The 15,148-nt window shown below is 46.7% G+C and overlaps 2 protein-coding genes across 2 annotated transcripts; both read left to right on the top strand.

Moving 5' to 3' along the window:
• The first annotated feature begins 31 nt into the window (after positions 1-31).
• LOC142575513 (beta-1,3-galactosyltransferase 6-like) lies at positions 32-4,069 on the top strand. The gene has a single exon (XM_075684928.1). The coding sequence runs from the start codon at positions 260-262 to the stop codon at positions 1,316-1,318; it is 1,059 nt and encodes a 352-aa protein (XP_075541043.1). The 5' UTR covers positions 32-259; the 3' UTR covers positions 1,319-4,069.
• Positions 4,070-8,756: 4,687 nt separating this feature from the next.
• Positions 8,757-14,906, top strand: LOC142575511 (beta-1,3-galactosyltransferase 6-like). Its single transcript, XM_075684925.1, has one exon. It carries the CDS (start codon positions 9,283-9,285, stop codon positions 10,345-10,347), a length of 1,065 nt encoding a protein of 354 aa, XP_075541040.1. The 5' UTR covers positions 8,757-9,282; the 3' UTR covers positions 10,348-14,906.
• The last annotated feature ends 242 nt before the right edge of the window (positions 14,907-15,148 follow it).

Below are 15,148 nucleotides of genomic sequence, written 5' to 3'. Positions count from 1 at the left end.
TTTTCGGACATCTTTTTTGTGTGTCTATCGCCTTTTCAAGATCATCAAGATGGCTGCGACGGTCGGCGGTTTTGAACTACGATAGCAAAGTACTGTTTGTGGCCGCCAAAGTCGCTTTTGTCTTCTTAAACTGATTTCACTTCCGCATGAATAACGTAATTATCGTGCAAATATACAAGCACAGGCCATAACACTCAAGCGCATTGGTAAAACGAGTTGAATCCGGTTGAGTCTACTCAAAAGTTACAACGCCGCGATCATGCCATCTACTTCAAAGAAATCAAATTTGTTCCCTTTCAAAACACGCGCGCATCAGTGCTTCAGTCTCTTCAGACCGTTTTGGTTCTTTTTCGGGATCTGCTGCGGTTTGCTAGCATGGTGGCGGTTCCACGAAAGGCCGATAGGCGACAATCCCTTGTACACGGACTTCAAAGTGACACTTCCACAACGGGCCTTCCTCTTCGTGGCAGTGCTGTCGTATCAACAGAACGAAGCACTACGCGACGCCGCGCGACGCACATGGCTCAAATTCTCCACTCATGCCACCGATCACAGGTTCTTTGTGGGCTCCCTCGGTGTCCCGGACGAGCGGCGGATCGCACTGGAACGGGAAGCGCGCGCCAACGGCGACTTGATTCTCCTCGAAAACGTGCCGGACTCCTTCAGCAATCGGACGTTCAAACTGCTGCAAGCGTATCTCTGGGTGTTTTCGAACTACAAGTCCTCGTACGTGCTCAAGCTGAACGACAACTCGTTCGCGAGGGTGGACATCATCGCTAGGGAGCTGGGACGCGTTTCGGTGATGAGCTTCCGCAATCCGTTGCTCTGCTGGGGATTCTTCGCAGGTTACGCGCCGGTATCGCACAGCGGCCCATGGGCTGAGCCGGCGTGGTTTCTTAGCGATCGTTATCTACCGTACGCGTGCGGCGGCGGCTACGTCCTCTCCTGGTACACGGTTGTCTACATTGGGTACAACTCGAAGCTCTTGGACCTGTACGCCAACGACGACGTCGCCGTGGGCGTCTGGTTAGCGCCGCTGTTGATGAATAGGACGCACGACCGCCGCTTCGACACCGAGCACGAGTCCCGGGGCTGCTTCAACTCATACCTGGTGATGCATCAACAGACGGTGGCCACGATGGAAGAAAAGTACAGGAGCCTGGTAGAACAGGGCGTGCTGTGCAAACAGGAGGTTCAACTCAGGATGTCGTATGTGTACGACAAAAAAGCTCGGCTGTCGCTGTGCTGCGTCCGCAACATCAGCGACATACGGATGCCAAGAGAGAGAGAGAAAGAAAAGGAACGGCAGGGAGGTTAACCAGGTTGCAAGTTAATCGTTTGCTACCCCACATGAATGCCAGGGCAAGGCATTGACCTTGGCACCTGAGAGACATTTTCAGAGACCGCGCACATCTTTAGTATGATGTCTTCTGTGGGAAGGAACTGCGGCTGATCTTACGGTCACTGTGACCAGCGCTGCACTCGCAACAGAAGTGTTGTATGCGGCTGCTCAGGCAAGGGCAGTAGCCATGGCACCCGAGAGACATTTCAGAGACTGTGCACATCTTCATGGTGGTGTCTTCTGTGGAAATGCGGTGTATCTAAGGTGGTGATTAGTATGTGGCTATATAGATCGCTTCAATCAGTGGTAAATTCACATCAGCGACATATGGCAAACTAAGTCATGCCCTGCGGGAGCCATTTCAGAGGCATCACAGTCTGAAAAATGGCATCCACTGTAGGGAAAAGGTACAGCTGAAGGTGCCTTGAGTCGGTTACTATGGGCCTCACCCAGCCAAGTGCTACACCAGCAGCATCACTGACATGTCCTTGCTTTGGCAAAGTAACCAGCAATTTCAGCCTCTGAAATTTATTTCTTGCATGTCAAAAATGTATTTACTTGCGATGTTTGGCTGCATTCAAGATATCTGTGATATGAAATACGTTCTGGGTAGCATTGTGGGGACAGTTTGTAGCTGCCTGTGTTATTAAGCATTCATATTCAGAGGTACAAGTTCATTGAGCACCTTCACACCAATGTGTTCATATCAACAAAGGGACGCTTTAGCGACTGTGCAGCAGTGTCATTGACTGAATGTTTCATGATGGCAGCTGCCTCTTGGACTCTGTTTGCTATGGCATAATTAGTTTGAAAAAGAGTTCCTTTACTACTGTGCATTGTACAAATGTCAAGTGTCGCTCAGCTGTGCACAGGCTGCCTCAACCTAGTACGAGTGGACATCACAAAGAGTCCTCTACATCAGAGGAGTGTTTCTAAAACTACCTAGTCATTTCGCACACTTCTTCCTCGACTTGTTAGTCAAAGTCTTTCTCCTGAGGGCCCAACTTGCTAAATATATAGCTACAATAGCCTATGGATCAGGCTGCAGTTTACCCAGTGATGTTTTATGCAGGAAAGTTTTTCTTGGGGTGTTTTTAGTAAAACATCCATCATAAGCAGCATGAAAACATTCTAGGTCTTCTTGTGGCTTGGGGCAAGCACTGTCTACGAACTGATAGTCTATTCAGGAAAACATGCTAATTTATGAAAAAGAAACTTGGAACAAACAAAGGAAAACCTGCTAAGCTTGCATTAACAAAAAACATGAAGAGCTGTCAATGAAAGTCAAAATTGTTGCTCAAAATTTGAGTGAAAATAGAAATTTCACACAATTGCAGTGAACATTTACAAATTCTTAAAGGAAGGAAACTGCCCTAGTAAAGGACGTTACTGTAAAATCATAGTCCACATTCTTTGAAACGAGAAAGTAAGCATCCCGCTTGGGTGGCATGTGTCCGAATACTGGGTAGTAGTATCTATATATTTATCCACGGGAGCCTGTGAAGTGCGCTGTGACAATAGTAATTAATGGACTCTTGTTGCCTTCTGCCAGCTTGTAACCAAAGCAAGTGATGCACACAGCACCAGTGGAGTATTCTGTTGGTGTGGTAATGAACTGCATCTGCAAATGGGCATGCACAAAGATTACATGTTTAGCTTTCTTTGTCACACCATGCAAATACAAATGTCAAATTTCTTATTTTACACAATAGACTGTGAAATGAAATATTAGTCTAGATTTGCGTGCAAGGTACTGGCAGTATGCAATACAGGTATGAGAAAGATGCAAACATAGTGTGGTGTGCATAAGAGCAGACTGACAAGAAGTAATGTACAGAATGAGCATACTGCACAAACATGAAGATCCTTTTAAAATCTACAACAAAATAAAGTGCCGAAAATCGGTAATTTTCTACCCAAGAAGAAAATTGCAAAACATAGTAATGAGCTTGGAATGAAAACCGTAATGCTAGCCGAGTATCAACTAGCCCATCAGCAAACTATTGATAGCATAGGACATCATTCTGTCAGCCGTGAGACCATGGTAGAACTTTAGTAAGCATTATTATTTATGTTCTCCTATGTGCAAGCCAAAGCTGAGCATGAGTGTACCTTTTAAAGCAGAAGGCTTTTTTTTTTATTATTTCATTGTAGTTTTTCGAAAGCCATGTTTTCATACTTTGCAGTCTTTGGTTGCACTCCCACACTGTCAGTCATGTATACTTTTGTTACCTCAACTTTTCGTATTTACGTTTTAATATAAGCAGTCTTTTCTTACTTTACCTTTGTTGAATCTGCATAAATGCATATCAATCGTGTAGAGCAAAACCTCACCTTTGATTTTGGAGTCTTTCCTCAGTGGCGTGCGCAGCCAGAAATCTTTTTTCGAGGGGTTCATGCACTTGACTGGAGAAGGGAAGGGCTAGACAAGCCACAGTGTGGCTTACAGAAATTTAGGGGGAGGGGAGAGCATTGCCAGTGTGTCCCTCCTGGCCATGCCACTGTGTCTCATGTACAATACAGAACGATCAAGAAAACAAATATTTATGTGCCAGCTGTATTCAGAAATGCATTGTGTCGTATATTTGTGTCTGTTGTTGCAAGTAAGAATATTGTTCAGAATTTACAGTTGTCTTTTTGACATACAAGAAAGAATGTGCCAACCGGGGTGAATCTGTTTTCTTTTCTTGATAAAAAAAAATTCTAGAAATAAAATACTGTCAGCCTATCAAATATGTTACAATATGTTTTATCACTACAACGGCGCAGTTCCACCCGAAAGGCGAATATTCGGACACTCGCTGTCGAAACGCTGGCGCGTGGATGCGTTGCAGAAGCAGCAAACGAAGTGACCTTCGTGCTGTGTGCCGCTTCAACGCTAACTGAGAGGCGAGAACGCAGAAAGTTATCTATACACTCTGCAGATCACTTTCAAGATTGGGCGCAATGCGCAGTCGCTGCCGGAGCACAACGCCCCCTGCCTCTCACGCTGCCTCCCAGCTTCCCTCCCTTGCGCGCGCAATAGTCGCCTTTAATCTATGATAGTTGCCATCGTCGGTTCCCCTTGCGCGCAGTCGCGGAATGCGCTGTTGCTGCCGGAGCACAACGCCGCCCTCCTCCAGGGCCTTTCGCGCGACGGTAGACGGCGCGTATCCTCCCCGTTTTCCTTCCTTGCGCGCGCCAGATCGAGCCATAGTCGGCTACCCCCGCGCGTTTACGGCGAGCAGCGAAAGCGTTGTTCTTGGTCATTATACGGAACATCACAACTAGTGACGATGACGGCGAAAATGCGCCTGGAGTGTCCAAACAATTGCTATATCGCAATTACGCGGAGAAAAAAATGGAGACACGGTCAGGCTTCATGCATGCCAGGCAACAGGTCGTGGTTTCTGAAACTGTCTGCAGAGGCCTTGACACTGCGTGCACAGCAAATATGCCAAGAACTCTCCACAAGTAGACAACTCGATCACAGTGCAGTTTTAGCCTTGTGAGCAGCAATTGGGTGTTTCGTAAAAAGTAACAGAATTCGCAGTGCTCGCTTGCACTGAATCACGTGCAATATCCTATGGGTTTGGAACTGCGTTGGCTATCTTGACGTAAGCTGCACCACTAAATCTTATGGAGGACAAACATGCATCTGCTGCCAGACCTTCCAGATTCAGAAAAGACGGGAGGAATACTTGCAAAACTGCAAAATGGCAACTTTATTTAATGATTTAATCAAAGGTTGCTTTCAATAAAGAAGCAGCTGCACCGACAGAAGTGAGTGCACTCACTTACTTCTTTTTAATTCTCTTCAGCTCCCACATTGTGACTGATGAACCGGACCGCACACGTATGGTGGCTAGAAGGGAGAGGTGACGCCAACGGCGGATGGAAGCCGCTCCTCCATTTCAAGCCGGGCGTAGGTGGCGCTGTTGGCCGTAATGCGATGCATGGTACGCGCCGCTGGCTTTGAGCATACGCAAGGACGCCTGCCGTGCACGCAACGCGTCGGTCTTTCAGTGATGTTGCAAGCAATGGTTTAGCTCATTAAACGCTAGTCGAACGTGACTACGGCTGACAGAATGCAATTTTAAGCCGTGGTGGTGCAGTGGTTAGGGCACCCGATCGTTGTGCCCAAGGATGAGGGATGGCATCCCGGCCTGGCACCCCGGCCGCTTTTCGATGGAGGCGAAAAACAAAGCGCCCGTTTGCTGTGCGATGTTAGTACACGTCAAAGAACCCCAGGTGGTCGAAATTTCCAGAGTCTTTCATGCCTCCACTACGGCATCTCTCATAGCCTAAGTCACTTTGGCACGTGAAACCCCACAAACAAAATCATTAAAATCGAGTGGTTGCCTCTGCAATACATGTGCTGCGTATCACATCGGCGTATCTAAAGCGTTATTCGCGAATCCTTTCAGTTTCAGGAATTGAAGGGTCGGAATGAGTCCCGTGTGGTCAATATAGTGCATGATGACAGTAGGAGACACAGACTAAAAGAATTAGGATGGAAATATGTTTCGGGTCCATGCGATTGCATTTTTTTAATAACGTTGTTTATTGCCTCAGGGCATAGAGGAATATGTAAAAAGGAAATTAAAAGGGGTATTAAATGAGAGAAAAAAGGTTGGGTGTTCTTAGGCCGGTGTCTTCCACTCCTTAAGTTTCAGTAATATGACGCGTCAGCTTACTCCTAAAAAATGTGAATGGGGTTCAGAACAGGTAATACAAAGCATAGCAAAAATTTATTGCAGATCGTAGTAATAGCAAAGCACTGCACATCATACATTGAGGGTAACTCAAAATACGAGATATCACATTTACACATGCTTCTGTGTATATTTGAAAGAAAAACATTAAACATTGAACACCCACTAAGATATGGGGAGGCAGGGATATAACTTTCCTCTAAATAAAAAAATTCAGACGTTCGACCTTGAAGCAATATGCAACTTAGCGCACCCTCTTAAGTTTAGAGCACCCTCCCTGCTGCCTCGACGACACATAGCCGGACGTGCAGCCAGGGGCGAAGCAGTGACGATGCCTCGCGTTTTTTTGCGTTGGAATTCATCTGTTCGGCGAAGTCCGGCACTCACATTAACATGTCAGCAGCGAAACACATATTGCCACAAACGAGATAACACTTTGGCAGCCGCGAAGAAACGGAACGCTGCCGCGCCGGCCAGACACCGCGGCAAGCTGCACACGCGCGCAACCGCGTGACTGCATCGCCAAGCTGACCGCAGCGCCACCGCGGCCTTTGCGGCAGCGCATGAACGAGAGGATCGCATTTTCTCGGAGGAAAGGTGTCAAAACAGCACTAGGTTTACCAGCATGCACATCAACCGAGATGATTCTGAACCTAGGAGTGTCGAACACCCTAGAGGAAATGTGCGAGGCGAAACTCACGGCACAATATATCAGACTAACTGGCAGCAAAACGGGCCGATCCATCCTCAGAAACCTGGGCTATCACAACCCAGAATCACGTGATAGGATAACCGTCATCCCCAAAGAAATTGCTAACAAGTTAAGAATAACCCCTATCCCAAGAAACATGCACCCCATACACAACAAGGAACGCAGGAGAAGCAGGGTCCAAAGACTCCAAGGCTCCCTCCTCCAAACACAAGGGGTAGTGTACACCGATGCGGCAGAATACCCAGAAGGGCATTATGCTGCAGTAGTAGTGAGCGACAAAGGCGAGCTAGTCTCTAGCTGTAGCGTACGACACTCTTCACCAGATGAGGCAGAGATGGCGGCGATTGCCCTGGCAATCACACACCCATCAACTAGAATAGTCATCACCGATTCTAAAACTGCAATCAAAGCCTATGACAAAGGTAAGGTTTCCAAAGAGGCCGGCAAAATTCTGCAAGCAGGCAAGGAGAACGTACCTAACGACCTAATTAGGATAATATGGGCACCCGCTCATAGTGGACTCACAGGGAACGAGATCGCCAATGAGGTCGCCCGAGGACTCACACACCGGGCCCCAGCGCAGGCAGATTACTTCCTGTCCAAAAAGCGAGAGTTAACCACATACAGAGAAATTCTAGAACACTACAGAATGGGGAGGAGAACTCTGCCTCCCCCCCATAGATCTCTCACAAAGCAGGAAGAGGTAATATGGCGAAAACTGCAGACAGGTACCTTCCCAAACCCGTATATTCTGCACAAATGGCATCCTGAGGTGCACTCTCCAAAATGTAAAAACTGTGAAGGCACAGCAACGCTAAATCACATGCTTTGGGCTTGCCCAGCACTAAACGGCCTACATGGAAACAGCGAGTCATGGGAATCCTCCCTCCATAGCCAGGAAGAGCAAGCCCAAAAACAGGCCATCCGTCAAGCCCAGGCCGCCGCCGGAAGCCAACTGATTCCGGCCGACGTCTAGGGGGGAGGTAGACGGTGATAGGGAGAGCTGCGTCTCACCCGATCACCCATACTCTCTGACGGGTGTAAATAAAGTGCTATCTCTCTCTCTCTCTCGGCGGATATGCCGGCGCTGGCGTCACCTCTCCCTTCTAGCCACCATAGCACACGTATGGTCACCAATGAGTTGCAGTAGTTGCTAACAGGTGCGTATTAGAAACCTGCGTAAATAAAATGTTTCTGTTTTTTACATTTTTACGCAGTGCAAGAAAGTGCCATTAGCTTTTGTCAATCTCTTAACTCACGGACGCAGGCGTGCATTACCCTTTTTATTCAATAAACAGCAGTAAAGATCGACGAAAAGCACTTCAACGTGCAAAAAGCCTCGAGCGCTGCAAAACACGTTACATTCAGCTTCACCGCAATGCATTGTTGTTACGCGGTCAAGCATAAGCAGTGTTGCTGTCCTTGAGGAGACATTGTGGCGTGCGTTTGATTCCTCTCAGAACCGGAGAAGTTTAAGGAATTATTTTTGTCATTCTAGAGCGGTAGATTCCCAGTGGCACATATCCTGTTACTTGAGTTGGTGTTAGACGTTCATCCAGGACGTGGCACACGTCATCTAGCTGACACATGCAATTAAGTGACGCAGGTTGGCACCAAACAGGTTCATTGAAAACCAGTTCAGACCGAATGGCATGTGTCCAGTGCTTGAAGTGGGCGCCAAATATCTTTATTCAGCTGTTACCTTCCCAGTCCTGCATTTACAGTGACCTACGTCGGCGTGAAAGACGTTTAGACCTTGGAGGTTTGTTGAATAGCGGCACATGTACACACTGCCACATTCTCATCATGCAGAGACCCCAGTTCGACCGATGGTTCGTTTCGAACCCTGTTCCCTCAGCACAGCTGCCCGATGTGCGATCTATCCGACCACAGACCACCCAGTAGTGGTAGGCGAAAAAATGGATCGCGCATCCCGACAGGCTTGGACATGGCTTGGAGCGGCCGGTTTTTCTCTCACTTCTAGTACTTCTAGCAACCATGGGGAGACCACGTGACTGCCCTGACGTCACTTTGCCCTTGCATGGATGTCTGCTTGTGGTGGCTGCGTGCAATAAATTCTTTAAAAATTCCTTTTAATGCGTTTCAAACTGTGCCGGCGAAAAGGACTTTGGAGGACACGAGCTACCAGCTTCACCTCGACGGTATCCTCCCTGTCTTCATGCGCATCATGCGATTGACGCAACTGATGGTCCGTACACACCGGATGGAGATGCGGCAGATGCAACCTGCAAGAGGACGGCAATACCTGCAGCTGACGGACGGGAAGTTGGATTCAGTGCGAATGAACTGAGCTAGCCAACCGGCTACGGTTAAATGTGTAGCGATCTGAAACAGTGCGAACAAAAAGAACGCAACAGCGTGCGGCGGGGGTAGGTAGCGTCTGTCCATTCAAAGGAAGCGCTCACGCCCACCACCACTAAGCGCTGCGAAAATGAAAGCTCGCATCGTCAAACGAAAACTTCCAGCCGAGGTTTCAGCTCACCCCTTGCCGCTGCGCTTTTGAAAGTCTCGTCATGACCCCCGTGTGGCTACGTGCGTTGTCCGGTCGTTTAGGTCCGAGAGGACGTGCCTTCGTGGTGAGAGTGATTTGGTTCGTGCTTGGCTTCGTTTTCGCACTGTGGTGCAGCTACGACATCGCAGCGCGCTCCGCGAGAGAAGCGGAAGGCCCCGCGAGGGATTGGTGGGGCAAAGAAGGCGACACGTTTCTGTTCGTGGCGATACTGTCGTCCCACAAGACCGAACATCTGCGCCACGCAGCGCGCCGAACGTGGTTGAAGCTGGCAGCCGCGTCCGAACAGCGCATCGTTTACAAGTTCTTCGTGGGTGCTCACGGTACACCACTGCAGTGGGTAGAGAACCTCAAGCAAGAGTCGCTTAGCTTTGACGACGTCGTGATCCTCGACGATGCCGAGGACTCGTACGAAGACTTAACCAGCAAGCTGGTCCATAGCCTCAAGTGGATCGTGGGCCACTACTATTTCGACTTTGTGCTGAAGCTGGACGACGACTCGTTCGCCAGAGTAGACGTCGTTGCTGACGAGCTGGCCAAGTGGAAAGAAGAAAGGCCGGACGGGGAGCTCTACTGGGGCTACTTTGCCGGAAACGCGCCAGTTTTCAAGTCCGGAAAGTGGGCAGAAAGAACGTGGTATCTCAGAGACGGCTATTACCTGCCCTACGCGCGCGGCGGCGGATACGTGCTGCCCCAGAGTGCCGCGAGGTACATTGCAACCTTGGCTTTCGTCGCATTCGATTACTACTTCAGTGAGGACGCGTCGGTGGGTGTGTGGACGGCACCGCTGAGGCTCCATCGCAAACACGACCGGCGCTTTGACACGGAGTACCGCTCACGCGGCTGCTTCAACACGTACCTGGTCACTCACAAGCAGACGGCGACCATGATGTACGAGAAGTACCGAAACCTCGACCAGACCGGTGTAATGTGTCAGAGGGAAGTGCGGTCGAGGCTGTCATACGAATACAATTGGAGTGCACCGCCTTCCAAGTGCTGCATGCGCAACATAACAGACGCGACTTTGAGTCGTCGCCCGAGGTTCCACTGGCAGCACAACCTGCTGTGATGTCTGTCGTGCAGAGGGTATTCTTCACCCCTTTCTGCCTTGCGTTCCCGAATTATAGGCATTTTTACTATATTTATTCATAGCATCCATGCAAACACATCGAAAGTTCGTATGATAAATGTTCATCTTGCAAACTGAGGTCACTTTGACTTTGTATATGTGTGCCACAATGTGCAGGTGAATCTGTCAACACCAATATAGAAGGTGCCAAGGTGCTGGTAACAGCATCAGCGTAAGTGTTGGGCTATTAGCTGTAGATCGTGCGCTGTAATAGTCTTGTGCTATTGTATCGATATCTTGTGAACAATTGCGATGAAGGTTTGATGGTATTATACGATGGAACGTAAAGCCTCAGTATATGTCATGCTGAACATAAATGTGTAAAATTTTGCAGCAGTTGGTGTAAATAGTCCACCAAACAGAACAATCGGTTTACAATTTTTCGCTGCTCTGGGAGCACCCATGGTGACCACTGTATTTTCCACAACTAAATATTCAGTGCTGCCACAGTCAGTGTTCAAAGAAACGGTATTTAAACCAACGTAAAGTAGGTGTTCCGATATACACCAGTGACAAGCCTTACGATAGGACTAACTACATTTGTCGAGATCACCCCGTTTCATACATAACAGGCAGCACTATGAAGGCTAGAGAGATTCTTATCCCGTTTCACATTCGTGACCTAAAAATATTGCGTCACATAGGAAAGAAAGATGTAGGTAGGTGTCATGAAATTTGACGTTAAAATTATTACCCATGCTTCTGTGTTGCAAAATACGACATAATTATTACATTGAAGGTGTTGCAAATCTAACGCTTTATTTATTGCCGAACGAGCGAGGCAACATGTTTCTGCAACCAACGGCCTTATTGCATCACTTGTGCTCGCGACCAAAGCATAGTAGGTTGCATAATTAAAGCACAAAGCTGCACAAATAATACGTGATTTGACGTAATGTTACGTCTGCAAGTTGCAGTTGCAATATATGAAGTTATTTGGTATTAAGCACTGCAGGTTAAAAACAACTTCACTGTGAAATGTGCGGAGAGACTTCTGCGACCACAGTACTTGTGTACCTTCCACAGTGTTTCCTGTCAAGTATAAAATTATGTATAGTGAGAGTGCTGTCTCACTCAATATGAGCTACAACACGCAAGCCGTGGCCGTAGCTACGCTCTCGAGAAAAAAGTGGAGAAGGTTTTGCTATTCCAGAAACGCACACACCTTGTGCTTTATGCTGTCCAATTTCTCCACGGAACGTAATACTGTGGCCCACAGAGCAGCCTGCAAGTCCTTAGCCTTTAGTGCAGCGTGCTTTGTCATGGTGCATGCTGCCCTAGCTTCTTAACTACTTTTTTCTTGTTTATTTATCTGGGACGAGGATGTAGCTGCTCGATGGGTAGGTGTGTTGTCGCCCCACAGAGAAAGTCAACAGTACACTCAAATAGCAGCATTGTCTCCACATTTTTCTCGTAAGCGCTGCTGCAGCTACGGCTCGCATGTTGCAGCTCATATTGAGCACCATAGCACATGCTTGCGACAACAATGAAATCCACGTGTAGAGCTAGTGTGCGTTTCCTTACGTCTTAACCAGTAGTCATTGAAAGCCGGGACATTGAAGTGTGAGCAAGAAAGAATCTTACCTGCTGAAACCAGTTTGCCAGATGTTTATTGCCCATTATGTGCACTTCTGTCACTTTATTTTTTTTTCTTCCCCATTCCTCCAAGTGCTCTACTAGCCATTTACTGTCTCTCCATTTCCTGAGCAAGTTCAGAAGTGTGCCCCCATTGTAATATATTTGATTTTGTAGCCATGAGCAAACAAGTTGAAATTGGAACAAGCTTCCATAAAAGAATCAGTGTACGCAGTATCTTGCAAGCTTTTCTCGACGTACTCTCGTGGTACAACGCTAGTGCAAAAATTTGAATTTGTAAATGAGGGACATATACAGCTGCTTCAAATATCGATCTTGTAGCCATAAGTGAAGTTGGTAAGAAAAAGATTCGCTGAATGGATTCGCTGTACACGGTGCTGTGTGTTTTCTTTGAAACTCGTACAGGCCACGTTAGGCTGCCATCCTCTAGGAGTGTGGTCACTTGGCTGGCGCAATGTTGACAAGTAGACTAATTCACGTGCAGCAGAGTACGAGCACAGCAGTAGTGAATCTCTCTTTGTCATCCATTTGCACTACACTTTCTATCTGTTGACGGTTGCACAAATGGCTGCATTTCATCTAGGCAAGTAAAAGCATTGTAACCAATTAAGACGTTTAAATGGAATGGGTTTAATGAACAGCTATTGGTTACAAGCAAGTGAAAAAATTCTGGGGTCATCACAAAGGCCATACATACTGTGCAACTACAGTGAATACCAGTCTGCTTTTCGATACCATGACCAGTCACAGCAGTTCATGCAGAAATGTGCTGACCAAGCATGCAATGTATTGACCATCCTCCGAGGCGAAAGATGCCATTGATGGCTAGTGGATCTATGCTCTTAGTTGCAGATAAAAGGGCTCATCCGCTTCTGCTACTTTAACCAATCGAAACAGCACTTGTCCGAGACTGTCTCCATGGGGATGGAAGACAGAAATGAATTTCAAGGTTGCATTGCTGGGCTTCCAACTAATGCTTCACCGTTAAGTGCAGACACGAGCCTGAGCACAGACAAACTGTAGAAGCAAAATTTTACTACCTGACAGAGTCATCACAGCAGATTAATGCACTGGCATTGTCTGATTATCCAGAATGTAATGACTTTGCTTGCTCGTAAAAACTAATTTTTGTATCGGAGGTTTGCAGATACCGTGGCTTGTGTTTACTCTTTAAATAGCAAAGCATCAGTTACAGTGCAGGATCACATTCTCTATATTTTTGTTTTGTTGTCCTTAGCCATTTCTGTGTTGAGCCTTTGAAAACGTGCCAACTAGTCCGACTTGCTAATGGCTGGCAGACCTAAAAATGTTCTTTGCTGCTCTTCTTGCGTGCGCTGTTGCAAGATTCACTATATGGTGTTTAGCTTCTACTTAAGTGCAATGTTTAACAGTATCTACATAAATGTTACAAGAATGCTCTCACTAAATCAGTGAAACAAATTGAATGAAATGTGGTGCATTTCAAGAAAAAAAAAAGCCAAATCATAGTGATAATAGAAACTTTACTTACGCCTTTCTTTAGTTACACAAATTGAATTGTAACCCCTTGAAAAGTTAAATTTTAGCAATTCAGCTATAAAATAAAAACAATTGTCACAGCCGTGAAAACCCTTCTTTACGACTAAGCTGGAGAAAAATGATATAATTGTACTCTACTCTGATATGTATTTCGTGAGCAAGTCGTAGTCCCTAAGTCATCAGTTAACATGTTTTCCACATTCAGTGCTGTTACGTGCGCTTTGCAGAATTGTGATTTGTCCATGTCACTGTTAGTTGCAAATGTGATTAATAGGCAACTGGTGGCAGTAGATTTCAGACCCATGACTTGCTGCAGTTGAGGTGGAGCACTGCCGATTTCAAGCAAGACGAGCAAAACGAGAACAACGTAAAAGCGGGAGCTAACGTTTCGACAAGTGGACTAGTCTTTTTCCAGGCGACATATGCGTCCCTCGGCATAGTATTATAGGTAGCGTTCTTCTAAAGGGGAGTGAGGTGGGTGGGTGAGGTAAGGATCGAAGGTGCGTTAGCGGCGAGGGTGTAGATGAGAATAAAGGGGTGCTACGCACCCCTTTGTTATCATTCTACACCCTCGCCACTAACACTTTCGGTCGTTGCCTCACCCACCCATTTGTTATCATTCTACACCCTTGCCACTAACACTTTCGATCGTTGCCTCACCCACCCACCTTACCCCTTCTCCCCTTCAGAAGAACCCTACCTATATATACTGTGCCAATGGGCACATATGTTGCCTTAAAAAAGACGAGTCCACTTGTCAAAACGTTGGCTCCCGCTTTTACCTTGTTCTTGTTTTGCTCATCGTCTTGAATTTCCATCTCCCACCTTGCCCGTGTTTTCCCTGGATCTCTGTAAGCAAGATACGCATGTACTTAAGGCAAGCTTTCCGTGCTTATGAAAGTGTCTGTATGCCTATGAGAGCTAGTCAAATAAAACCTTTGGGTAAACATGTCCTTGGGATCTCTCAAACATGAGCATGGTGCAGTGTTGGTTGTGTCTTGGAAAGTTAAGCAGTGCCAAGGCGACACTGAAATAAAGGGTGTTCTAGCAACACCTTGTTAAAACTAATCTGTTATAAATATGCTCAGTTCAAGACAAAACAGAAGCCGTCTCTGTCGGATCATCTCCTGGATAGCATAGCCTCCCTGTGAAACTATATACCCATTCCGCCATTCTCCAAAAGCGATTTGATATGTGCAGGTGCCCTGTTTTACCACCCACTAGTAGTTTTCTTAGCAAAACTATGTGACGTTCCTCTGGCCACACTGCGTCATCTTTTTTCCCCGCGGATGAAATTTAAACATTTGTCGAAGTGTTCATGTATGCTATGCATGTGCGCTTGATAGAATTGATTCAGTAAAAGCTCTATTCATATTTTCAACGTACTGACTTTGTCAATGTTCTTTTTAATGTTGTACATTGGATCAATACTTCTTCCCCAATTCTACATCCTTACTTCCCTAAGGCCTGTAAGGGAGCTTAAGGTAAGTGTTTCTTTTTGGGTGAAATTTACAGCAGCTGCATATATCAAACTATGCCAATATTCGCTGACTCTTATTTACCTATTCTGTTCAGGCCATTCAAAATGACTTGGCACCATTCACCACTGTGACTTACTCCTTTAGAC

The sequence above is a fragment of the Dermacentor variabilis genome, chromosome 3, assembly GCF_050947875.1.
Source record: "Dermacentor variabilis isolate Ectoservices chromosome 3, ASM5094787v1, whole genome shotgun sequence".
NCBI classification, from domain to species: domain Eukaryota; kingdom Metazoa; phylum Arthropoda; class Arachnida; order Ixodida; family Ixodidae; genus Dermacentor; species Dermacentor variabilis.
Note: the sequence above shows the minus strand (reverse complement) of the source record. Positions and strands in the feature narration are given on the sequence as shown.

What these genes read in the sequence shown, in the direction of transcription:
- LOC142575513 (XM_075684928.1), top strand. Translation starts at nt 260, where the DNA reads ATGCCATCTACTTCAAAGAAATCAAATTTGTTCCCTTTCAAAACACGC.
- LOC142575511 (XM_075684925.1), top strand. Translation starts at nt 9,283, where the DNA reads ATGACCCCCGTGTGGCTACGTGCGTTGTCCGGTCGTTTAGGTCCGAGA.